The 27031-nt window shown below is 46.9% G+C and overlaps 1 protein-coding gene across 1 annotated transcript in view; it reads left to right on the forward strand.

The window, feature by feature from the left end:
* The window catches only part of AFG2A (AFG2 AAA ATPase homolog A), a gene marked incomplete at its 5' end in the record, with an annotated part of 162786 nt that extends 145215 nt beyond the window's left edge, over positions 1 to 17571 (forward strand). Inside the window, one exon of the mRNA XM_056803511.1 lies at positions 16965 to 17571. Coding sequence (XP_056659489.1) covers positions 16965 to 17138 — 174 coding nt within the window. The remainder of the gene's footprint in view (positions 1 to 16964) is intronic.
* Between the last annotated feature and the right edge of the window lie 9460 nt (positions 17572 to 27031).

Genomic DNA, 27031 nt, shown 5'->3' on the forward strand with positions numbered 1-27031 from the left:
GATAACGATGATGCTGATGGTGATCCTTGTGCTGCGCCTGCCATATCCGTGAAACAAGCCTGCAACATTGCAACCAAAAATAATAATAGAGACATGTTCGAGGAAAGGCCTCCTTTCTCTTAATTTTTAGTTTCATAAAAGTCATCTTCCATCCCAACCCAAGAAACAATGGGTCCTCCCTTAGCTTCCAGCTCGCTAGCAGAGTGGTTCCAATTCCCAACTCGTATCCCCTGTCTGGAAGCCAGAATCCTTGCAAGTTGACCTTTCTTTGCTTCTGGGCTGCAAATTCCTTTGTAAAAATGCAATTTCAAAAAAAATAAATGTTCAAGCAGCTTCTTGGCACCCGTACAAGACATTTTTTGGCAGATGCAAATTGGGAGCAAAAGTAGCCCCTTGACATATCTTTATTCACCTAAAAAGAATGTTTTGGGAGTGGTTTGGATTTAAAAGCAAGAATTATGTTCAATTAGGCAAGCCTCTGCTTTCCTCTTCCTAGAATTCAGATGTGAAGGAACCTTCTTAAAAGACAGAAAAGTGCCAGTTCTCAATAGTTTTATCCCCAGTGCCCCCTGAGGGATCTCTAGGTCCTTCCTTCCTTCCTTCCTTCCTTCCTTCCTTCCTTCCTTCCTTCCTTCCTTCCTTCCTTCCTTCCTTCCTTCCTTCCTTCCTTCCTTCCTTCCTTCCTTCCTTCCTTCCTTCCTTCCTTCCTTCCTTCCTTCCTTCCTTCCTTCCTTCCTTCCTTCCTTCCTTCCTTCCTTCCTTCCTTCCTTCCTTCCTTCCTTCCTTCCTTCCTTCCTCCCTCCCTCCCTCCCTCCCTCCCTCCCTCCCTCCCTCCCTCCCTTCCTTCCTCCCTCCCTCCCTCCCTCCCTCCCTCCCTCCCTCCCTCCCTCCCTCCCTCCCTCTCTCCCTCCCTCCCTCCCTCCCTCCTTCCTTCCTTCCTTCCTTCCTTCCTTCCTTCCTTCCTTCCTTCCTTCCTTCCTTCCTTCCTTCCTTCCTTCCTTCCTTCCTTCCTCCCTTCCTCCCTTCCTCCCTCCCTCCCTCCCTCCCTCCCTCCCTCCCTCCCTCCCTCCCTCCCTCCCTCCCTCCCTCCCTCCCTCCCTCCCTCCCTCCCTCCCTCCCTCCTTCCTTCCTTCCTTCCTTCCTTCCTTCCTTCCTTCCTTCCTTCCTTCCTTCCTTCCTTCCTTCCTTCCTTCCTTCCTTCCTTCCTTCCTTCCTTCCTTCCTTCCTTCCTTCCTTCCTTCCTTCCTTCCTTCCTTCCTTCCTTCCTTCCTTCCTTCCTTCCTTCCTTCCTCCCTCCCTCCCTCCCTCCCTCCCTCCCTCCCTCCCTCCCTCCCTCCCTCCCTCCCTCCCTCCCTCCCTCCCTCCCTCCCTCCCTCCCTCCCTCCTCCCTCCCTCCCTCCCTCCCTCCCTCCCTCCCTCCCTCCCTCCCTCCCTCCTTCCTTCCTTCCTTCCTTCCTTCCTTCCTTCCTTCCCCCACACATCTGCCAAGGCGTCAGGGATTCCAAAGACCCGCTTAACTCGTACCCGTGAAGGAACCATCTCTCCCACATTCTCAACAAGTGCCCCGCTTAAAGGCCTCTGGAGAAGGAGAACTCACCGCCTCCCAAGGGAGCCTGTTTCACTTTGGGACAGTTCTGCTTTTTAGAACGTTTCTCTTTGCGGCTTCTTCCTGTTATTTTTAGTTCTGACCCCAAGTCTATTCCCTCTGCCATGAGCGCTGCCTTTCACATACTTGAAGACAGCTCGCAATCTTCTCCCAAGCCGTCACTTCTCCAGACTAAACATGCCTCCGTTCGCCATACATTTGTTAGGCACCAAATGCCAAGGCCTGGGTTTGACACCAGGAGAGGGAAGAGTTTGGCCAACGGCCAGCTTGGCCCTTCCTGGAGCCTACAGTCCAGTGGAGGGGCCAGCGATGAAGAAACACGGTTACTAGAAACCCAAATGGGACTTTCTTTAACATTCAGCTAGTCTCCAAGATGCTCAAATCCAGAGGCTTCTTGGATAGGATGTCTGTCTGATCAGAGCCGAGGCAGAGTTCACGTTCGACCTGAAGATCACCCAAGGAGTCTCGTTCTAAGAGCCTCCTCAACCTGGTTTTTCCTAGGATCTCCTAACACGATCCTTTTACTTTATTTATTCTTTTTTATTTATTTAGGAATATTTTTTACTTTATTAGCAATAAATGTTTGTTGACCAACAACAATAATAGTAATGCACCCAACACATTTTTATTTGTTTAATTTGCTTTAAGGCTCACAAACTATGTATATTTTCTCCTAAAACTTCATCTCCTCCCTCCCAGTATTTGCATTAACTGCCCCCCCCCCCACACACACACCTATCTCTTGGAATTCCTTGTTTCCTTCAAAAACTCTACTAAAAATACACCTTCTCCATGAAGCCCTTTTTCTGACTGGCTATCACCCCTGGAATACTTTTCCTCCTCATCTCATCGCATTTCCTGGTCTCAGGCCTGGCTAAAATCCCCCCCGGAAGATCAGGAGCTTTGCTGATTTATTTATTTTTAAATGTAAAAACCATTCTTAGTCCTCGGGCCATCCCAAGCAGGCATCAGACAGGATTTGGCCACAACCCATAGCTAATTATAGCGCCTCCTCTACTGATTATTTCTAGCTTCTCCTGGATTTTTAAAATGTTTTTATCTTTATTTTACTTTATTTTACTAGCAAATTTCCACCTGAGTTTCTCAAGCTCTTATGATCCATATCGTCTCGCTCTCTCCCTCCCTCCCTCCCTGCTTTTGGGGCTAGCAGACAGTTTAGTCTGGGTGTACCTAGATTATCGCACACTACACGTTTCCATGTTAGTCATTCTTGTAAGAGAATAACCGAATAAAAGCAAACCCCGACTCATATACCCAGATAAGGCAGGGATAAACATGCTGTCATCTGCCTTCTGCCTCCCCCAGTCATCAGCCCTGGAGCGGCAGCGGCTCGCTGTAGTGCCCCCAGCAGCCGAGCCGCCCACCGCTGATCGCCCCGCACTGTTGCTGTCCCTGTGGGTGATGTCTCCCTGCGATGCCACGGTGCGTGGCCATGAATATTTCTGCACAATGAGGTCCTTCCCTGTTTTTCAGTCTCTTCGGGATACAGACCTAGCAGTGGTATTGCTGGATCCAAAGGCATGCACTGATTTCCCTTTGGCTCGCATGCTTTCTCCCCATCCGCCTTGAGCTCCTAGTGAGCAAGGCCCGTCTTGGGCCTCTCCGAATCCCCGCACACAGAGTGCCTACTTAATGCACGTTGCCTTTCTATTATCTCCCGGCTGCTGCTGCCCTCTCCCGTGACAAAAGAATCCTTTAAACTGCTTTTGGTGTCTAGGTCATGTGTAATTAACTAGGAATCTGTGATCCCCTGGCGGAGCCCCTTAATAACCTTGAGGGCAGGGAATCTTGGCCCCCGAGCCTGGCTTACAGAAGAGACTTGGTAGTACTGAATGCACTGAGTGGATAACAAAGGGACGTTGGTGGATCTCAAGGCCCCAGTTTCCTCTTCTCAAGAGAACGGTTTGGACTGTCCGAGGCCTCTTCCAGCCTTGCCACTCTTTCATTTCATTCTCTTTCTAAGCATTTCTTAAGTGTCTTCTGTATCTCAGGCATTGGGCTTGGTACTTTACAAATGTTCTCTCGTTTGATCCTCTTAGTAACCCTGGGAAGCAGGTCCTAGTTTTATTCCTGTTTTATAGTTGGGGAAATAAGCAGGCAAAGTGAAGTGACTTGTCCAGGGTCATATAGCTAGCAAGTATCCGAGGCTGGAGTTGAACTGGGGTCTTCTGATTCCAAACCCAAATCTGTCCAAAGTGCTATCCAGTTGCCTCCAATTTCTAACCACAATCTTGGTGTTTTCCCCACTTTTTCATCCCCCCCCCCCAAGTATCCCATCGTTACCAGTTCTTGAATTCTTCCTGTAGAACGGCTCTCCGACATACTTATATGGCCACCATCTTAGTGCTGGCTATCATCACCATCCAGTCTCTTATGATCTAATCAAATAACCCCTTATTTCAGTGCCAGGGCATTGCAAGATGGGCTGGCATATGTTTCACATGTTCTAATTGACCATCTCCATCCTGATCCAACATGGCCTTCATGGTATGCCGAGGGGACAGTATGTGCTTGGTTTAAGATGACAAAATGCAAACGTTTCCACTTGCAAAATGGATACATTTGGAGGTGATTAGGCACATTATACAGAAGGATTCTTCCCTTTGGTTTGGGAGGGTTCTTGGAGCGGTTTCAGCTTTTGCTGCCACTGAGCCACCATCTTGGCCCTGCCCCAGACTCTTCACTTTGGAGCATGATTTGCCCAAGCTTCTTATGGTAGTGATCTTCCATCCTACATCCCTTCCCAGAATCTTTCCTGGCTCGCCAGCACCAGCCAATGTTCTTACTTGTTCTCCTTATTCGTGGCCATGTCCACCCCCAATTACAAGTCCCTTGAGGGCAGAGGCCATTATAATCATTTCATCTTGGTGCGCTGGGTACCTTGCATAGTCTTAGTACCTTGTTTCTTTTCTTTTTTTAGAGAGGGCATTCCTTGATCTTCACAGCAACCCTAGAAAATAAGGGCTGTGATCTTCCCATTTTACAGTTGAGGAAATTGGGCAAGTGACTTGACCAAGGTCATTATACCTGGTAATGTTGGAAGTTAGGATTTGAATCTAGTGCTTTCTAACATTGAGTCCTTCAATCTTTCCACTCTCCCATAAGTGGCCCATGTATTTTGAAAGATTGCATCCTAGTGATTGGCTTCCTTGTATCCAGGAGAGGATGAAAAACAAATATCAAGAAAAGACGTGGCCTCCATCTTTTCAGCCCAAATGCCCAATGCCCAGTGATCGGCCCAAATTAATGTTGACGCCTCAATTAGTTTGTGAGGTCCTTGAGGGCAAAGAGTGTATTTTGCTTCTTTCTGTATTCTCAGCACTAGCACAGTGCCTGCCACATAGTAGGTGCTTTATATAGGAAACATTTACATATTTATATCAGTGGTGATCGGCTGAAAGTCATTTTTATGTGATTGGAGACTTTAGAGAGCTGCTTGGTGTATTTGGAGGGTAGAGAGGGGACGAGGGATGGTGGTTCTCCCTCCACAGGCTGAAGGAAGCACCTGAATTCACATCCAGGTTAAGCCTCTGAAGCTGACCTGCCCCCAAGTTGTTGGACCAAGCACTGCCTTTCACGATTCATGGGCAGGACACTTCCTCTGAGCAGGAGACCCTCCACTGATTTTGTACCTCCCGGTGTCCTCCTTCCTCCACCCCCAGCCAGCGTGTCCTGTACTTGGATGTAAACACCCGTCAGCAGCCTCTCCCTCTGGGAAATATCCCCTTTCTCCGTCGAGTGCCACCAGGCCCTGGTTCTGGTTAGTGACGTCTGGGGGCCTGCAGATACTCAAGGACGTGAAATGCCAAAGCTTGTGCAGATGCATTCAGAGCAGTGTTTATGGAAAGCCCTGGCGGCCGCTTATTTCCACGTTTGGTTGATTGCCTTAAATATTGTCTTAACTTTCAATTTGAGGTCTTTGGGACGAGGGAGAAGGAAAAGTCAGGTGGCTGCCTGGGCAATCTGCTCCGTTCGATGCGCCTCATGATTTCTTGCTTTCATCTAGATCTTAGGCACAGCAGTGCCGTGAGCCCCCATGATCCCAGAAAGTCAGTGATGAAGAGTGGGGCTTCCTCCCCCTCAACAGAGAGGGCACCCACTGAGACGGACATTCTTGGCCATGGCCAATATAGCATTTACTTTGTGGGGCTTCACTGTTTATTTGTGATAAGCCAAATATATATATATATTTTTTTTTCTTTTCCTTATTAAGATGAGATTTATATGGTGACTTCAGAGAAATAAAGTTAAACTTACATCTGTATATTTACAAATAAATGAGACTGAACCATGATAAAGGGTGTCAGAGCTTCTGGGTGAAGAATTCCTGAATGGCTCCGATTTGCCCATGCTAGTCAGTGGCCTCCAAGGGGATGGGAATGGAGAGAAGGACTCTGCAAAGGGGAGTTTGCTGGTGATCTTTCCAGCCTTCTTACACCTCACCCTCTATCTCCTGACGCCTGGTGTGTGGCTAACTGTTCCCTGTGCCCAGCATTCATCCTCTCCTTCTTTATCGCTGCCTAAAAATCCACTTCCTACAAAAAGCTTTTCTTTTTCTTTTCTTCCAAACCCTACCTTCTGTCGTAGAGTCACTGCTGTGTATGGTTCCAAGGCAGAAGATCGGGATGGCCTAGCCCTTCCCTCCCTTCTGCCTTGGAGCCATACGCAGTGTGGATTCCAAAGCAGAAGGTCAGGGGTTAACCTGAATGCGCCTTTTGTGCAGATTTCTCCTCGAGCTAGCAGAGGCAGACCCCCAAGATCTTTTCTCGTCTCCATCTCCAGAATGATCTCCAGCCCTTCCAGGGACCGGAAAGGAGGGTGCTTTTGGTATTCATGAGGCACCCCACTGTTTAAAAAATGAATTTGCTGTTCCTGCCTACGTGGGGAGGGGCTGCGTGTATTTGTGTCTCCCAGTTTGGGGGCCGGGGAGATGTGCTCCGAGCCTTTGTGGCCCGGCAGTCTCACTTCCTCATGCCGAGTCCGGCTCTCCACTTATATTATTATTACTCTATTTCTGCCCTTTTGGTGATCACCGTCACTAATTTGTTCAGTTGGTGGGAAATAGCAAAAAAAAAAAAGAAAATATTTTTATTCCAAATTATTTTTGTTTAGTTGTTTTGGGTGCATCCAACTCTTTACTGACCCCCATTGAGGTTTTCTTGGCAGAGGCTTTGGAGTGGTCTGCCCTTTCCTCCTTCGGTCCATTTTACAGATGAGGAAATGGAGGCAAGCAGGGTGAAGGGACTTGCCCAGGGTCACACGGTTAGGAAGTGTCTGAGATCAGATTTGAATCCAAGTCCTCCCAACTCCAGACCTGTTGCTTTATCCACTGTGCCACCTTGTTGCCCCCTAATCTATTAATTCCAGTGCCTTCTGCTTTTAATTATTCCTTATTTATTCTATGCATAGCTCACTTTGTATATATTTATCTGTATGTGGTCTCCCCCATTAGATTGTAAGCCCTTTGTGTATGTCCAGCCTGCACATAGTAGGCCCTTAATGTTGGCTGACTGGTTGCTCGATTGACGTCTGGTCCCCTCTATTTGCCCATAAGAAGTGTGGTAAGATGCTCATTGCCTGACTGCTTGACCACTTTCCTCTACCATCTCCTCGACAGTTTTAGAGTCTGTGTCCCTTGCCCTGTTCTTTATTTTCACAGTAAAGGATCCTTGATCCTTCCATGTCCCTGTTAGTATGTGGTCCCATTCGTGACCTCCTTGCAGTCCCCTTTCACAATGGAGCGGAGGCTCCCTTTTGTTTCTCTTGGCAGGTCACCCTCATGGCAGACATTTCCTCTTTGCCGTGAGAGGACAAAGCGATGCTCGGCTGCCTGGGCCTCAGCCCAGCATTTGATTTATACATTATTTAATTTCCTTCGGAAAATTGGAAGCAGGACTTCGAGCGATGGAAATCCGCGTTTTTCATTTGCTTTAGAACTCTTTAGGGCTGATGTAGTCGTCGGGAGGGAGTGGCGGTGCCCTGGGGGACCGCAGGTAAAAATGAGGGACAAGAATCCAAGAATCGCACAGCTTGGCGTTTGGGCTAAAGGGGTGCCCTTGCAAGTGTAAAGGGCCGGCTTCCGGGCCGCTCTGGAGGCCGGCGGAGGCCGCTCTCGGAGCCTCAGCGAGGGAAGGAGCTCTCCCAGCCACAGCATCGAAAGGGATGGCCGCGGCCCTGTGAAGGAGGCTCCCGAGGCCACGTAGACTCTGCAGGGCGCTTTAGGGCGCCTGCCTGCCTCCCTTCCTCCGGGGCAGAAACGCTTATATTCTACCTGGAAGAAGTGGGATTCTGTGGGATCTGGGTCCTGTTTACACCGACATTACACATCTGTGATGAAGATATTCTCTACGTAACACAGCCGCCTTTATTTCTTCCCCCTCCGGAGAAACACTGAAAACAGAACATCTCCCTTCTCCCACAGAAGGGAGATCCTCAGGGCAGGAGCCTTTCTCGCCTGCTGTCGCCTCCCGGTGTGTGTGGACGGGGTTACGTGCTGGGGCTCTTTGGGATGGCCAGATTTCCTAGAACCGCATTTCAGAGCCCATTCAGAGTCGTGCTGGTGTCGCGGTGGTGGGAGGCGTCTGCACCGTCTGAGGCCCGCAGGGGCCCATCTCTCCAGGTACTAGACCGAGCCTGAGTCTGGTCAAGTCAGGAAATTGCAAATTCACTCTGGAATGGAGATCCGGTGGGGCTCGGCTGCAACCTGCGAATAATTGGTCCTTTGGAGGTGGAAGGTGGCCTCCTCCGGAGGAAATGTGATCCGTGTCGGTTCCCAGAATTCTCAGAGGCCTGATCAGATGTCCTCCTGGGGGCTCAGAAGGGGGGCCTGGCGGATATTTGTTTCACCTGGGGGGCAGATATTCGTGTACAGCCCTGGAACAACGCAGATGGACAGCCCTTGAGAGGCCTGAGTAGGATTTACTCCAGCGCTTCCATTTCCCCTTCATCCCATTGGAGCCATCCTTTGGCCAGCCTTGACAGCCCTTTTGACTTGTCCCTCTTTCTCCACATATTCTGTACACGTATCCTCCCCAGAATCTTTATCCACGTCTTCCTGTCCATTCCCCCAGCTACCACCCTCGGTCAGGCCTCTTGGCAGGACAGATGCCATTACTTCCTAACCAGCCTTCCTACTTCCAGTCTTCTCCCCACAAACTGCTGCTAGCCCCAAACAAGTGTGTAGTAGAGAAGGGTAGAGCCAGACAGGCCTGCGGCCCCGGGAAGTAGGCCTTCCAGACCCACCAACAACCAGGGCCAGGCCTCCACGAGGGGGATCGTGGCTGTTCCTGCCCGTTCGGACTCTTCGCCCCACTCCAGAGTTCTAGTGAAAATCTCTTCATCCCAGCTTAAGCTGTCTCCTATCTAGTGGCTCCCCTAAGCAGGATCCTTCTAGGAAAAGTAGTTATTGGGCAAAGAACTGCCATTTATTTCTTCCACCCAACACACAAAATATGCATCCTCCCATGGAATGTAGGTTCTCTCAGGCAGGAACTTTCCTTTGCCTGTCTGTATTCTGAGATTAATAAATGCCCCGTGGTCGAATCATCTGTTATCCTTCCTCGCCCACCAGACAGTTCACATTCACCTCCTACTGGACTGCACTGTCAAGCATCTCACCATCCTGCCAACGACGAGCTGTGTGACTTACTGGTGAGAGGACTCTGAGCAAGGCATCCCGAGCCTCTCAACCTCAGGCTTCCCCGTCTGGGAAATGGGGAGAATGATAGTACCTACCCCAGAGAGCGGGGAGAATCGAATGAGAGAATATCTGTATTTTGCAGACTTTAAAGTTCAGGTTCAGTGGAAGCTCTTGACATAACTGTCCGTGGCTCCCCATGGCCTGTAGGATAAGGACCAGACTCCTTGGCTGGACTTTCAGGGATCTGACTTTAACCTACCATTACTTGACATGATTCAGGGAGTGTCTTCCAACTAAATGGTTAGTTGTCCTACTGGATAGAGTACTGCATTTGGAATAAAAAATATCTGAGTGGGAATCCTGCAGGCCCATGTCTGGGACCCTGGGCCAGCCCCTGCACTCCTCTTAGCCTGGGTTTCCTCATCTGCTGCCCTCTCCTGGGTGTGAAGACCAGCTGACTACTTTGCACCCCTTTTCCTCACTGGGACGTTGATGGTGATATTGACGATTGGCTATCCCTTTCTGGACGTGTCTCTCCGCCTCGTCCCCCTGCACCCCAATCTCTTGCTGCCAGTGCCCCGGCAGCCCCCTTTGATGTCCTTCTTCATGAGTCCAGCCCTCATCTGAGATGGGGGCATTCTGTGTTCAAATCTTGGTTCTTTTGCATGGGATCTCAGCCACCTTCCCTGGGCGTCCACGTTGAGGTTTCCCACCTTCGCCTCCTCTGGGGCCACGGACATGCCACCTGAGCCCAAAGGGGCCTCAGCTGGGAGGCAGCCCCAGGAATGGGGCCCTAAGAAAGGACAGTGGAAAACAGCAAGCCCTCTTGCTCCCAGCACCCCCAGATCAGGGCCAGAAGGGACCCGAGGGCTCATTGAGCTCAGCCTTCTTATTCTGTGGAAGAAAAATCAGGTGTTGAGCCCAGGTCCTGGGACTTCAAACCCAGGGTGCTCTCCAGGGCACCACATCCTCCAGGCAGTGCCTCTCTATCAGCCATTCCCCCAGTCTCCCTGGCCAGACTTTACTCCAGTCCTCCTAGTAAGCTTCCTCTCCCCCTAGCTTCCCATAGACCTTCCGTACTATTCTTTGACCAGCTGTCCCTTCCCTGCCTTCCTTTCCTCATCTTTCTGGCTTCCTTCCTTCTTCTTCCACGTCCTGAGCCTGCCCTTTCCCTGCCCTCCTTCCTCCTTTCATCCATGCCATCCTTCTTCTTCCAAATGCTGACTAACTTTTCCCTTCCCTCCCCCCTCCTTCCTTCTCCTTGCAGACTTGGACCCCAGCCTTACCGTGCCAGCCTTGCCCCTTTCTTCCTCAGTGTCCTTCTCTCCTCTCGCCAACTCTGGGCCCTGACTTAAACCACCTTGCTCAGAGGCATTTAGCAAAGAGAGCACTACCTTCTAGGCCTCAAAAGTAATCTCCTCTCCCTAGGAGGAGGAACATGTCTTCTTAAAATCAATCTCAATTTCGTATTAAAATATTGACGTGAACATGTAATCCTGGCCGTGTTGGCCAGCTGCACTGCCGAGCACGGCACAGAAACGTTTCTGGGTTCACGGGTGCCTTGCTTGGTTTGGGGTTGGCAGAGAGACCTCTGAAAGTACTTTGTTCTAGCATGTAAACGCTCGTTTTGTGGCAGAATTCTTTGTTAACGTGGCAGCCACGGCAGGTTCTTGCCCGAGCGAAGGGCGCCCTGACTTAGTACGTTTTCAGAAATGAGCCCGACGCCGGGCTTCCACCCACTTACTGACACCGAGCTAAAATGAGTGTGGCTGAAGGTATGGGCTCGTGTGTGTGTTTACAGAAACACGCGAGCACATTTAACAACTGTAGATGCACATATATGTAAGCACGTAGCCGTGACTAAACGTATTTGGAAACAGACAACTCTGAGACTCCCTGAACTTCTCTCCTCTGCGGCTCAGAGAACAGAGCGCCGAACATGGTGCGTGTAGACAGACGTGCGTTTGGAAACGTGTGTTTAGGCCTGCCTATTCTGCAGGCACATGCATGTGCCTATATAGAAGGAAGGGCTTATTCAGCCTGTGTCGGTGTACGCGGTGGCATTGGAAAGGGGGAGGGAGGCCAAAGCCCAGATGTCTTGCGCGAGAGCAGCTCCTTCCCTCACACGCTGTCCTGAAGGCGGTCTGGGCTCATTCCCCCTCGGACGCCAGTTTGCAAGATCAGAAGCTTCCGTTCGCAGGGTGGGACCTACCTGCCGTCCCCATTGGGAAGTCTCCCGATCAAGAATTCCAAGCCCAAGAGGAAATTCTTGGCCCTCAGTTGGTGCTCCTCTCCCTGGCACGATGGGGTGATTGTAGGTACACACTGGGCCATTCATCATGGTGGATGCCTTGGTTAAGATTGCAAAACCACTTCCATTGTGGAGTAATCCTGCTCCCACAGTTGGCGTACAGCTTTGTGAAAACTCTCTTCCCTTCAGCTAGAAATTTCTACCCTTGGTCAGGTTCCAAAGATCATTTTTTTCTTAAATTCAAATTCTGAAGGAAGTTCAGGAACTTCAGGGCAATGGGATAAAGTTTCTGGATAGAATCCCAGGGTTAAAGACATACCCCAGACACACGATCCAACTCCACCAAGATTATCGAGGGCTTCCCAAGTGGTGCGAGGAGTTGGGGTACAGCAGAGCTCTTGTTCCGGGGGGCAGTGGCTGCCGCAGCCTCTCCCCAAGTCTGCCTGTGGGACACACACCCAAACAGAGACAAGCCCCACTTGTAGACTTTTGTTTGTTCTAGGCTAGGCAAGCTGTGCTTTGCACCCCGAGTGACAGCACCGTGTCCCTCAGGCGCCCCGGGCTGTCTGTGTTTGTGTTTCCCTGAGGAAATGGGGTGTCTGGGGCTGTGCAGAGACTGCCCGTCTTAGACTCAGAGCCACCATGAGTGTCACCCAAGACCCCCCCTCCCCCCCAGGCCCTCTTTTCTTTTTCTCCCTATGCCCTATGCACATCCCATGCAGTCCACTGCCATCTCTGCGGGCTCTGCAGACGACTTTATCACCTTTTCTGACGCTGGGCAATCACACAATCTCTCCGTTAGCTTATCTGTAAAATGGGACAATGGTACTACTTTAAGGCCTCTTCTAGCTCACCTCTGATCCTAGTCTCTCCCAAGCTCCATTTCCAATATCACCATTCACTAGTTGGTCATTTCGAACTGGAAAACCATAGGCATCTCCAACTCACCCCTTAGGAAAAAAACGTATTTTTAACCCCCCCAAACCTTCTCCTATTCCTTGTTTCTGCCCAGAGCTCCAGCATAGCCCCTCTTCTTCGTTCTTTTTCTTTCTCTCTGCCTCTGTTTATCTCTCTCTTTCTCTCTGCCCCCCCCCTTTCCTCTCTCCCTCCCTCCCCCCTCCTCTCCTCATCAACTTCCATGGGTTACTCTGCCCGGTGACTCCCAGATCCCACATACACATCCAGCTCCTCTCTCTTCCCCACCAGAACCTTTCTTCTTCTACTTCTGCTACCACTCTTCCAGTCTTTCAAAGTGGCAAATAAATGTGATCGATTGATGAGTGCAAGTCTCAGCTTCCCCAGCACACCTGATCATTTGCCAGATCTCGTGGATTGGTCCCTACTGCTCCCACAAGGTGGCCCTTTCTCTCCACTTGCACCTTAGCTTCAGTCATCATTGCCTTTGGCCACGATCTCTGCAACAGCGCTGTTCTAGATCTCCCCGCTCCAAAGCTCTCCCCACTCCAGGCCATCTACCCAAGTTTGGCCAAAATGACTACTTAAAATGCAAATCGAATTGTTGCCTCCACCGCACACCCTTGTTCCATCCAAAGTGGCCTTCTTTCTCTTCCTCACCCGAGACACTCCCATGCTTTTATGCCGGCCAATTCCCCATTCCTAGAATGCACTCCCTCCTCACCTCCACCTCCAAGAATTTCCTGCTTCCTTGCAGAAGCAGATCAGACGCTGACTATCTTCTTTATGGAGCCTTCCACTGCCCTCCCTTTCAAACTTTGTATTTAGCATCTTTGGATTGATTCTCTTCATCCTTTTTTGTGTCCCCCCACGGGGATGTGGATAATCCCTGCCTTGTGAATCGAGAGTCTTTCATTCATTCATTGTGTTTTTATCCCCAGTCCCTAGCATGGTGTAGGCACAGAGGAGGCCTTTTGGGAATTCTTAGCATTTGATCATTTGAAATGAGTTCATCCATGGCCACGGCAAGCCTCCAGATGACTGACTCTTCACTAGCCCGGGCACCTCTTGGCATGGGTGTATTTCTGCCTGCATGCACAGTTCCTAAAAAGATGCCTTCTTGACCTGTGGAGTGCGCCTCAATGAACGGCCCCTGCTTGACTGACCCCTTAGACCACCTGAGCAACAGTTTCAGCACCTTGGAGACATGGATTCCCCATTTTTCCTAGCCCAGTTCTGGGATCTCAGGGGTGCTTAATCAGTGTTCATTGATTGAAGGATGGCCAACCATGCATCCATGAACGAAGCTGAATAGTCTTGTAGGCCCAGGGTGTGAGCCTGCCAGAAGGTGCTTCCAGGACCCAGGGATGGAGGTTCCCATGGTAGGCTCATACCCCACTAAGGACCAGCTGGCCTGCTTTGAGGGAAGAGGACAAGATGGCGGAGGGATTCGAGACAACCTTCCAAAATATCTTCTTGCCAGACGCATCAAGGAGCGCAAGTGGCCAACACTTCCTTTCTACATGGGTTGGGTTAAAATGCTAGACACCAGCTGCAACTCAGATGCGTGTATTCGTTCAACCATGCTGCTTCTGTGTGAGCTTCGCAGGAAAATTCAGCTCCATTTCCTTGTCACTGAAATGGTTCCCAGCCCTGTCTGCTTTTCAGGGTGGCGGCAGGGAGGTGATGAGACTATCTGGATCCCGCTGTGTGATCCAGAGCAGACTGGTGTCCCTGGTGGGGGTGTCCCTCAGCCAGGCCCAGTAGTCGTTAGTGGTGAAAGGAGGGAAAGGCCCGGGGTTCTTTGGGGAGTTCTCACCGCTAACAATGGGGATGCCGTTGGACAGCTTTCTTTCAAAAGATTGCTTGAAGGCATGGGATCAAACAGATGCATTTCTTTTAACCCCCTGGACCTCAGTTTTCTCATCTGTAAAGTGGAGCCTGGGGGTGAGAGGTGACCCCAAGGTTCAGCCCCCCTCTATCATCTTCTCATGTCACTGGTTTCCAAGGAAACAGCCTTCAAAGATAAGGCATGGATAGGAATCTTTAGAAAGGTTCTGGTGCTGGATTCTAATCCCCGGCTTGCCACGGACTGATGGCGTAGCCCTGGGCCTGTTGCAGGGGAGGTCTGTGTTTCCCTGGAGCCAGGGGGCAATGGCTGCTGATGCTCCTGAAGGGATTGAGAAGCCTTGGAGAGCTTGATGGAGAGATCGTCCAGAGCTCGCCAGGCAGCATCTTCTGAGAGACTCTTTCCTGTGTTTAGGGAAGAAAAGACAAAGTCATACTATTGAGGAGAGACACGAAGACGGTTCCTTAGAGATCCCCACCAGGATCTGGAGGGCACTGAATGGGGAAGGCTGGGGCTTTGAGACAAGTAATGAGCCAACGCCTATTATGCCGGGGCTTTGAGGCCGCTAGCTTTAATGTGGGTCATCAACAAGCTGTTGAATAGTTTTACATACAGATGTTATTTCCCATTCTGCTTGTTAATAAATTGATACTAAATAACGATTAATTAATGAATCAAAGAAACGGCCTTTCCTAAGAGTCATGACTCCGTTTTCTATATTTAAACAAAAATGAAAATGCCTGGATAGTAGCAATTTGTTACACAGTAGAAGGAATAAGAGGTAGGATTATTTTCAGCCCTTCCCGTGTGGCGAGTGTCGCAGCCAGAGTGCCTCGGTGACTCCTGTCAAGCTACGATCGATGCTAATGAATACAGCACGAGGCTCGAGCTAACTAATTGGAGAACTAAAGCGTCCAGAGAAGCTGCTGGATCCCTTCAGAGCTTGGGAGGACCGAAGGAGACCAAAGGGCCAGGGTGCAGGCTGAGGACCCCCCGTTACACACACGGGCACGTCCTTCCCTGGCAGTGACGTTGGCCAGCGACAAACAGTCATCCGTCTTCATTCCATTCCCCCACTGGCAAGTCACGTCTAGTAAGGAATTGGAACGTCGGGATCGTACAGATGTCGAGAAATAGTGATGACTTCTGAGAAACGTTCCTCCGTTTCCTTAAGTAACGAACATCTCGTGATGGGGTGGGGGCTCAGGCTAACCAGTCTTACCGATGGAGGGTCCGAACGTCGCAGTGGAGCCCTCTGGAGTGGGCTGGGGTGGGTTGAGAGAGGCGGAGGCCTGAGGCTGGTAGAGACCCCGTAATTCCTTGCTCTGTGCAGATGTCGGTAAGGGCTTCTCTCTCACCAGCCTGCAGCATTTATACATGATGTATACGTTGTGTGTGTATAAATTCCTTTACATACTCTTATTGCTGTTTCGTCGTCTCAGGCCTGTCTAACGCTTTGCGACCGCTTTGGAGACTTTGTGGCACTGGTTTGCCATTTCCTTCTCTAGCTTATGTTATAGATGAGGAAACTGAGGCAGAGTGAAGTGTCTTATTTATGGTCACACAGGTGGGAGGGGTCTGAGGCTTATTTGAACCCGGGACCTCCTGCTCCAGGCCGGGAGCTCTACCCTCTGCTACCTAGCTGCCCCTTAGCATCCATTTCGGATCATTCTCGAGTTCCACATTCTCCCCCTCCCTCTGCCCTCCTTGAGAAGACGAGCACTTGCTATAGATTGTACACCTGCAGTCATGCAAGACGCTTCCACCTTAGTCAGGTTGCAAAGGAAAACAGACCAAAAACCCAAGAGAAAGAAAAGTCAAAAGAACAAAAGAGTGCTTTGATCTGCAAAGAATAGCATTTTTAGGGTGCTTTAGCTTTACCCGCATTGCCTCTTCCTCCTCACCCCAGCCCTGGGAAGTCGCTACATTTACTGGCCTTGCAGCCAGGGAGCCAGCGGAGGAAACAGGCCGAACAAACAGCTGGAGCCGCCGCTCCCATGGGCGCCCACCTGCTGCCCTCAATCCCAGTGCCGGTCGTGGCCCCGGCCAGCTTCCACTCCTTCAGCCAGGCTGGACTCCCAGGGTGGCCCCCCCAAGAATAAAGGGGTCATTCAGGCCGATGCCGGGCGGCACGTTTCTTCTGTGCTGACTTTGGCCTCCAGGGAGTGCGGAATAAGAAGCAAGATGGCGTGTGGAGGGATGCCCTGCTGGTCCCCAGCGTGGCGGCTGGCCCACATCTGCATTTGTCCCCGGAAGCCCCTTGGGCAAACAAGGGGAAGTGCGCTATCTCTGGAGTCATACGACCTGGGTTCAAAGACCGCCTCTGTCCCTCCTCCCACAAGGCCCTTCCACCTTCGGCTTCCTTTTCCTCATCGGGATGCAAAGCAGGTGGGTTTGGTGATTCTGAAGGCATCGAGGTGCTCGGTGTTCGAGTGCCAGGCCTGGAAGCAGACTCTAGCGGTGTGACCCCGTTTGCCTCCATTTCCTCTTCTGTAAATAAGGTAGAGAAGGCAGTGGCAAACCATTCTGGTGTCTCTGCCCAGACAACCCCAAATGGGGTCAGGAAGGGTCAGACCCAACAGAGACAACCGAACCACAAGGGTCTCTTCCAACGAGGACCCTCTACCTCTTTACAGAGGGGAGATAGCAAAGAAATGACTTTGTTTCTCTTTTTTCCATTCAGATTACAGCAGTCTGTTCAGAGGCAGGCCTCCTTGCTCTTGAAGAAGATATACAAGCCAAATTTATCATGAGAAGACACTTCATCGAGGCATTGAACATCGTGACCCCGAGAATTCCTGAATCCTTGAGGCATTTTTATGCAGATTATCATAAAAATGGACGACACACGTGCTGAAAAAATAATATAGTCTATCCAGGCACCTTTTTAAAAGAAAACTTGATTTCCTATAGACAGCATGGCTGGAGGTGGCCAAAATGTTCCTTCTTGTAAGTGGAATATCCGAAACCAACTTGGGTAGAATCGATTGGCTGCCAGTCCTCCAATAAAGATGGAGAGAAACCATTTGAATTGGGTGAACTCAATGGAAAGAACTAGGGACTCAGTTTTACAATGAATTATTGTAATCTGGGTTTTATTCTAGTCTTCTGATTTCAATCAGATTTCAATCTAGAAATGTTTGCCAGTATTTTCACCGATGCATTGGCAACACAGCTATTTGTGAGTCTCATCTTCTCCTTCCCAGATCGGGCACTAGAAATCCCTTCTTTCCTTCCAATTTTTATTGATTTCAGAGTTAATGCTATAAATAAAACATAATCCTGCCTGATCTCTATTCTAAATCTTTAGCCCGTTAGATCTTCCTGACGTGTTCACGGTCAGCAAACACTCTAGAGATAGGGCTTGAAACCCAAGCCCTTTGTTTCCTTCCAAGTTCAAAGCCAGCAACCCAGAGTCAGTCTCTGTGACTCCTCACACATTCCCAGCACGGTCATTTCTGGGAGGAGGAGAAGAAAATGGAGCTGAGAGGGAAATATTTCTTTTAATTCCTAGAAAAAAGTGGCTGCAGAAATACCGAATTCCTGGTGGAAATTGTTTGCTTTGGCAGATGATGTGGGAGTATTTCCTCCATGTTTCCACCTTTGCCGGCCTTGCAGAAAAGTCCCGCGTTGTATTTTCGAGGCTGCTCCTAGAGTCAGGGAAGACTCGTTGGTGTGTCACGAGATTTATTAACATTTGGCTAAAGGAAGCTTCCCAAATAGCCCTCACCTTTAAATTAGAGTGGATCTTTTAATAGCTCCCTCCTGTAGAATTGATAGAAGTGTGGCACTTAAAGACTGCCTCTATGGACAATACCAAAACCTGACCCATGACCATATCCTTGTTCTGCATTTTAGTTGGCGCTGCCAAGCCCGCGTCATCTGTGTCTCCCAAGGAGTCATCCCTTGAGCATCAGAAGGCAAGAGGAATGCTAGATTTGGACACGACAGGGGGTTGGGAGGGGAAGTTTTTAGGCCCCAATAAATTGGTTTGGGGGGGGGGAGGTTTGAAGTTGGGGAGATACACCTTAATAGATTTAGGAATCTACAGGGCAGTGTTTCTGAATCCTCAGGGGGTTAATACAAAAGATGGATTTCTGACTCGGATTAACAAGACTTGGGGAATGTTTTGGCCTGATTCCAGACAGAAGAAAGCACCGATTTAAGCCCAGAAGAGAATAGAAAAAAACTACTCCAAATGCATATCTTATAGATGTGGAAATGGAGACCCACAGAAGTTAAAGTGACTTTCAAAAGTCACATAAATAGTAAGTAGCAGAACTGGGACCTGAACCCAGAGCCAATGGGCTCAGGCTGATAGGAAGAAAAAAGGAATGGATTAGGACTGGAAAATCTGTGTTCGAATTCCAATTCTCCCTCTTTATTATATAACCTTGGATCATGTAACCTCCTTATCCTGGAGCCTCACTTTTCTTTGTTTTTTAGGGGGAGGAGTGGTTGTTTCCTTTGTGAAATGGGCCAATTGATGGAGATGACAGATTCTTCTCAGCAGTAAAGCCTTGAATCTGTTAGCCACTGGCCCCAAACCCAGGACTCTTCCCAGGCCACCATGCTCGAGCATGCCTCTCTACAAAGATTGACCTCTACCTACCTAATTGTTAGTGCTTCAGATGGTGCAGCAATTCCTTCCCGAAGGGTCTTGACTCAGTGGGTGGTTTGAGGTTGGCCTGGCTGGAACAATCAGTGTTGTATGATATGTACAGACAAAGACCTGCTGTAGGGACACAGTCAAGGCCACCCAAGGAGCAGATGGCCTTAATGGCAGAATTCACTCCGATGATTCCTGGAGCTCTTCCATTTTCAGTCCTGAACTCCCCTGGGTATGGATTCATCCTAGAGGATGTCCAGTAAGGAGACCACATGAGGATTGTAGAGGAACCCAGTTCTCAGGTGATTATTCCCAGCAAATGTCCAATTAGGATAGCTGAACCAGAAGCTCTTCCATCCACTCCAGGACTACTGAAGAAGATGGCCACATCAGAGAAGTCAGCAAGCCCTCCGGGAAATGGACCTGAAGCCTTTGGGTTCACTAAATGAGGATGCTTCAGTGGGCTTCCATGACAGCATCAGCCCTGGCAATTGGGCTTGATATCATTGGGTTCTTACCCTTGGTCTGTCAGGACAGAAGTAGGGGATGGAGCCAGGCCCCATACATAATCACTAAGCAGGGAACAGTCTGGCTGGGTACTTCGGAGTCCTGGGAGCCACAACTAAAAGTAAGAAGCAACCCCTGATTGCTTGTGCCAAGGGCCGTGCAGAATGCCTGAGACCAGCACCAACTCCAGCATCCAAATGTAGTTCTGGCCATCAGGGATCAACTTGCCCTGGGGATTTTGTGAGGAGAAGGAAGCCAAAGCCAGCAGAGTTGTCCTAGACAAAATGACCAGTCAGAACCCAAGGACCAAGGAAGAACCTCAGGCCGTTGATGTTCTTTCTCATTGCCCAAATACTACAGCCAAGAGATGCTTCAGGGACTTCTCCATGGTTGCCAGATTATAATAGATACCTCAGACAAGGGAGGTTAATCCAGCTGAATCAACTTGAGGTTTCTTCAGTGCCTTTCCTTGTTACATAGTCTTTTGCTATGGTTAAGAAAATTTGTTTTCCTCAACTGATGAATGGCCTACAAGTGTCTCATTTCATTCCAGTAGCACACCCAAACTTAGAAGGGACTGACCAGAACACGTGAGATAAACAAGAAATATAGAACAAAGTTAAAAGACTTGAAAAAATAGGGGAGAAAAGGTAAAGTATCAACTATCCAAAACATCTAATCTGGAAACAGGTCAAGGAGACAGAATTTCCGAATTATCAGACTTCCAGAAAAATGTGATGAAGAATTATAACTGTTTCCCATCTCATAAAATGGATCTGTTAGGGCAAAGTGGAAAAATCCACCAATCATTTCCTGAAAGAAATCCCCAGCTAAAAATATCTGGAAATATCATGGGTAAAATCCAAAGCTTCCAAGGAAAAGAAAGATTACATGTACATATATATATAAATACACCACTTCACTTGTAGATTTTTCTCCCTCCTTTGTCCAGTGTGAGATGAGAATAAGAGAAGAAAGAGGATAAAAAGATTCAATAAAGGGAGATGTGATTAAGGATCATAACCATAAATACAGATAGGATGAAAGAAGATAGGAGAATTGATTAGAAAGTAATATGTTGCTGGAACTAAAAAATATGCCAGACAGTCCTAGTTGAAAAATCCCAAGAAAAATCACAGTAAGTCATTTCTGCAGCCTAGGTCAGCACATGAAGGTCTAAGGATGAGTCTGGGGATGGGGTCTAGCCAGGAGCATTAAATGGAACCCTCCAGAGCAGGGAGAGACTGTCCACTGGATTGAGGAGATCTCAGATCCATCAGAAAGGCTTAAACTTGTGCACAGTGCAGCAACAAGTAGCGCTGGTCATTCTCTTGCTCCTTTCTGAGTCAAAGGTCCACAGTGAACTGAGCAGGGCACTTTCACTTAGAAGTGGTGTTCCAAGGTGAATAGTTGCAGGTCCAGAATGGGTACCAAGGAAGAAACACGTTCAGAAGTGAGCAGTAGCTAGGTTGCTTGGCTCCCAAGAGCAGAGCAGGGTCTCACTTTTAATTTCTAGCCCATTCTGAAGCCTGCAGAGGAATAACAAGGGCAAGAATCCCAAACCAAAGGGGAGCCTGCAGTTTTGTCAGTGCTCGTTTATAGTGACTGAGTCCAAGAAAAGACTACTGAAACTTCAGACAAGGCTAGTCTATAGGCCTGTTTCACAGATCAAAACCCACATCAGAAACTTGCTGAACTTGGACCCGAAGGACAGGAAGCAACAGATTTTGCCCCACAACATAAAACCTTGGGAGCACTGAAAGCTTGTAGGTTTTTAGCCCAAGTTGTCCCTGAAATCCTAGAATAGCACAACACTGGATATCCCAAGAAAGCAGCAGCAAAGTGAGGCCAGCCATTCCCTCCAGAAAAAGTATAGAAGATTGACCCTAAAAATTAGGAAGTAGGCTAGAAGAATGAGCAAACAGAAAAAAAAGAACCCCACCATAAAAATCTATCATGGTGCCTAGAATATTCGAATTCAAAATGAGATATTGCTTGCCTTCTCAATGGGTGGAAGATGGGCAAAAGGAAGAGAGAAAATTTGGAACTCAATTTAAAAAAATGTCAAAAATAAATAAAGCGAGAGCACTAGAGGAAAAGTAGAAGGTGTAAAAAATATTGGCAAAGGTAAGAAGGGGGCAGGTCATGAAGACTTGAGAGCCAAACAAAATGTTTATATTAAAAACCAGAGATATAGAGACCACTGGGGTTTTTAAAATCTGGATTACGAAGATCATTTTAAAGCTAAGTATTAAATTGGGAGGGAGACCCACCAGTAGGCTATTGCAATAGCCCAGGTATGAGGTGATGAGGACCAGGTAAAGGGTAATGACATTGTCAGAGGAGAGAAGAGGACATACATGAAAGATATAGGTATAATCAACAGATATTGGCAACAGACTGGATATGGGGAATGAAAGATAATGAAAAGTGAAGGATGACACCTAGATTATGAGCCTGGGAATGGGAAGTATGACAGTGTCCTCAACAGTAATAGGGGTGGTCATTTAGGGAAAAATAATAAGTTCAGTTTGGTATATGTTGAGTTTAAAAAGTCTTTTGCACATCTGAGACCAGCAGAGAGGCTTAGACTGGTTGAGTGGAATTGAGAATTTTAAGAATAGAAATGGCCATTGAATCCATGGGAATGAATAAGATCACCAAGTGAAATAGTATAGAGAGAAGAGAAGAGGACTCGGGACCAAGCCTGGTGGAACATCACAGGTTGCTAGACCTAGATGAAGAGCCATTGGAGACTGAGGAGGAGTGGTCAGATAAATAGCAGGAAAACCAGCTGAGTGTGGTGTCTCTAAAACCTAGACAGAAGAGACAAGCAAAGAAGAAAGGCAGATTGCCAGGGTCTAAGGTTGCAGAGAAGTCAAGAATGCAGACTGAAAAAGGCAATTCGTTTTGCGCTAATACTTGTCATTTTTATCATTGTATTCATTGTATATGTTGTTGTTTTTGCTTTTATCTAATGATCAGTATTTGTGGGAAAAGATCTCACTTGGGGAGTTTCCCACATTGCTTAGATCGTATGGTAAATAAAAATCCACTGAGAAAGAAAGGATCAGATGCATGCATTTAACTTGCCAGAAGGAAGGATGTGTTTGGGGTAGAGCATGTATCTGGAAATGACTGTGATGTACATAGGAGAGGCATTGATAAAGTTTTCTTTTTAAAAGCAAACTGCCAACTTCTGTGGAACTAGAGAGGAAAAGCATCAACACAATCAACTGTAATGCATATTTTATGGTAAGATGCAAAACGTTTTGCAAAAGTCTTCAAAGCTGCATGGCCCATGTTATGGCAGAATTCTCGAGAATAAGACTGAAGGGTCCATATCTCTTATTGTCTATCAGGTCTCTTGGTCATCCAAACCAACATTTGTTAAGTGATTGGTAGGTGTAGGGAATATAAAGACAGAACAGGACAGTCTTTGGAGTACACGCATACTCGCTATTCCCAGAAACAATGCAAAGGATGTCAGAGGAGCAGAGTGGTGGTGGTTGCTGTCCTTTGTACTCGAAGAGGACCAGAATGACTTCAGTGGTGATAGCTTTCTACTCACAAATAGCACATCCGCTTCACTCTTTCTTCCAGAGTCATTGAATACCCAAGTGGGCATTGACTAAATGGGGTCATGAAGAATCAGAAATGACTGCAACAAGTTCACCTCTTCCCAGGCATGGGCAGCTGAAGATGCATAGAAGCATCCTCGTGCAGAATCACCAGACTTGAGTGGAAGCTGGGTTACATGTGTCAAAGAGATGATACCTCCTTCACATGATTGCTTTGAAGATCAAACAATATAATATATGTAGTGGCAAGACAAAAGTCAAGAGGACTGGCGATGCCCTGGGATGTGATGGATGACCTTGACTTCTATGACCAGAATAAAAGATGAGTTACATAGCAAGAGCAGGGAGTAACCAATGTATTTTATTGGTATTATTGCATGTCAAGAGAAAACCAGGAAGGCCGTCAACATCCTAGATGGACTCTTGTCAGTGAATTTATGGTAGGTCCCAGACAAGAATTTCACAGAAAGGGTTGAGATTTCTGCCTCTGGAGAAGCTATCTGCAAAGTACTTGCAGTAGTAGAAAAAGAAAGTCAGAGACCTTAGGTTGGAATCATACATTTACAGCTGGATGGGCCCTCACATTTCATTGCTACTTATTACCTGTTTGACCCTGGGCTATTACATAGCTTCCCTGGGTCTCAATTCATCATCTCAAAAAAAAAGAAATGAGGGTATTGGACTCAAGAGCCTCCATTTCCTTTTAGCTTTTAATCTGTTACCCTATGATAGAATAAGATGATCTATCTAAAGAAGATCTATCTATCTATCTACTTTAAAATATGTACGTCACACACAATTCACTAAGATCAAAATTAATGCACGATGTAGACACAAAAGGAGATATCATGAGTAAATCAGAAGAACAAAGAATATAATACTATCAGATTTATGACCAAGTGGGGAATGTGTGAGTAAACAAGAGATGGAGAGCATCTATGAGCTGTAATATGGGTGATTTGATTACATTAAACTTAAAAGATTGTGTACAAAGAAAACAAATGTTGGCAAGATTAGGAAGAAAGCAGAAAGTGATGGGGGGGGGGGAGAAATTCAAAGACAGCCTCTTGGATAGAGGTCTCATATCTAAATTACATTGAGAACATTATTACATTTATAAGAATAAGAGTCTTCAGGGTTGAATAAAGGAACAAAAGGATTGATTGACTTTTAGGTAATGAATAAAAAATTAATCCAACTCCTTGGAAAGAGAGCTGATATTTTCAAATTGAAGACTGAAAGTGAGTTCTCTTATTGGGTTATAATTTTATTGAATCAAAACTCAATGTAAATTAATAATAATAACTATTCTGCTTTGTTATCATTAAAAAAAAAGAATGAATCATTCCCCAATTTATAAATGGACAAAAGATATGTACAATTTTTGGATGAAGAAATCAATGTCATATGTAGATATGTAAAAAAAAAAGATCTAAATCACTAACTGATTAGAGAAATGCAAACTAAAAGATTTCTGAGATATCATTTCACATCCATCAGATAGGCTAAAACGACAGAAGGGTGAAATGAGAAATGATGGAGGGAGTGTGAAAAAATTGGGAAACTTATACACTGTTGGTGGAACTGTGCACTGATCCAACCATTTTGTAGAGCAATTTGGAATTGTGCCTAGACAGTTTTTAAATGGTGTATACCATTGCTGGATCTGTTTCCCAAGGAGATCAAGGGAAAAAGAAAAGAACTTTTATGTTCCAAGATATTTATAGCAGCTCTCTTTATGGTGGCAAAGAACCGGAAATTCCCCACCAATTGGGCAATGGCTAAATAAGTTATGGTATATGATTATCACAGAATACTACTATACCACAAAGAAACAATGAGCAGGTAATTAAAAATAACTTTGAAGGAACTACATGGGATAATGAACAGCAAAATGAGTAGAACCAAGACAACACCATACACAGCCACAGATTTAATACTCAAAGAATAACTTGTGAATGTCGCGTTTAGAGAATGAACCAAAAAATGGAAACCTGAAAAATATAGTCTCTATCTGCATATCTGTTTGCCAGATCCTGCCTTCCGTGATGGGGAGTGGGAGGTGGGAGGTGGGAGGGAGGGAGGGGATGAGGCACTTGGAAAAGTCATTTTGAAAAAATGTGTCGATGTCCATGATCATGGCAAGGATATAAAACGTAGTGCTCAATTCTTTTTCTTTCTCCTCTCCCACCCCCATTGCCTCTTCACCATGCCGGAGTCTCACCAGTAACAAAATGAGGACTTTTCTTCCCTTCCTAAGTTAATAGCCAAAGTTGAGATCTGCAATCACTAAAGGCCTGATGTGTCGTGTAAGAGGCAAAGTAAGAGGAGAAACTTTTCTCCATCAATAACAGTGTAATACTTAGAGCTGGATACCATAGAAAATATAACTGATGTTGGGGAAACAAAAAGAAAGAAGCCATAGGAAACAGAATTGACAATAAAGGCTTTCAAAAAACACCAACTGGACTAGAGCAAGGAGACAGACAAGACTTTCCTGACGGAGTGATCCAGTTTCCAGGCAGCTATAGAGCTAGGCAGTACAGTGGGTAAAGTGCTTGACTTGCAGTCAGAAAGATCTGAGTGTGAATCCTGTGTGTCCTCTGTAAGCCTCAACTCCTCATTTAGAAAATGGGGATGATAATGGCACTCACCTCACAGGATTCCTCTAAGGATTAAATGAGACACAGCATATGTAAAGGAGGAGATACCAAACAAATAATGTTTTAAATCACAAATCACATAACTTATTATTGACAAAAGGTGATTGAGAGAATATCATTCATGTCTGTGCCATATGCCCACTTTCTTATCTACAGAATCTTCATGAGAGAAAAAAAATTAAGCTAGCACTGGGAACAGCTGGTGGCTCAGTGGATTGAGATGGGAGGTTCTGGGTTCAAACTTAACCTCAAACAATTCTTAGCTGTGTGACCCTGGGCAAGTCCCTTGACTCCCATGACCACTTTTCTGCCTTAGAACTAATAAACAATATTGATTCTAAGATGGAAGGTAAGGTTTTTTTTTTAAGGTAGCAGTATTTATATAGCAGTTTGAGATTTTTAAAATGCTTTATATATGTTAGCTCATTTGATATGTATAACTGTGAAATTTTTCATTTTACAGAGAAAGAAACTGAGGCAAACAGAACGTATGTGATTGCCCAAGGTCACAGAGCTAGTTAAGTGTCTGAGGTAAGATTCAAAGTCGTGTCTCCTTGACTTCAGGGTCCGAAATTACTATACCACCTACCTTTTTTCCTGATGATATTTTATTTTATACCAACCTCTTTATGAAAATAATTGATGCATGCGTTGAGGTTATCATGAACGTAGGACAAGGAAACATGCAGGCTTTCAAAAGCGATATTCTCTAGCAGAAAACATCTTTATAGTCACACGACTGTACAAAAGGAACAAGATTCAGTTTTTTTTGTTGTTGTTCCTTGAAAAAGTGGAAGGGCTTTGTTCATTTTTCTTATCATTTTTACTCTGGAAAGCAAGATTTCTCATCTGACAAAATTTCTCCTGTGGATACATTACAGTCATAGAAGATTTCTTGACAGGCATCACAACTACGATGTTGGACATCGTCTGTTGTCCGAGGCCCAGCCCAGCCCAGCTACGTTTAGAGAAGTTCATCACCAGGTCGACGGCAGACAGATGAATTGTTCAACCCCAGGTACCTGGGGACACCAGATCCTGGAAATACTTCTCTGTTCTTTTCTTCCTCAATTACAGTTCTGCGAGGTTATCCTCATAAATGAAAAATCACTGGGATTTTCATCACCACCTCAAAGGAGAGTGAAAAGACTTTTAATTAGTTGCCAAAGTTGGATTTCACATAGTAAATATGCTTCGTGGGTAAAGACATGTCAGCAAGAAATCTCTCTTAATTCTTCATCTTGCTGGCATAGAGGAAATGTTCTTTGTGTTTTGCTCCAGAGTAGTTTCATTCTGTTTGGAAAGCTTATGTTTCACAACGTCTGGGCCTGGGACCATTCTCTTGGAATATCTGAGGGAAGGTATTGAGCAAATGTTTTCAAAGTGACTT

Source organism: Monodelphis domestica, chromosome 6 (assembly GCF_027887165.1).
Source record: "Monodelphis domestica isolate mMonDom1 chromosome 6, mMonDom1.pri, whole genome shotgun sequence".
NCBI lineage: Eukaryota > Metazoa > Chordata > Mammalia > Didelphimorphia > Didelphidae > Monodelphis > Monodelphis domestica.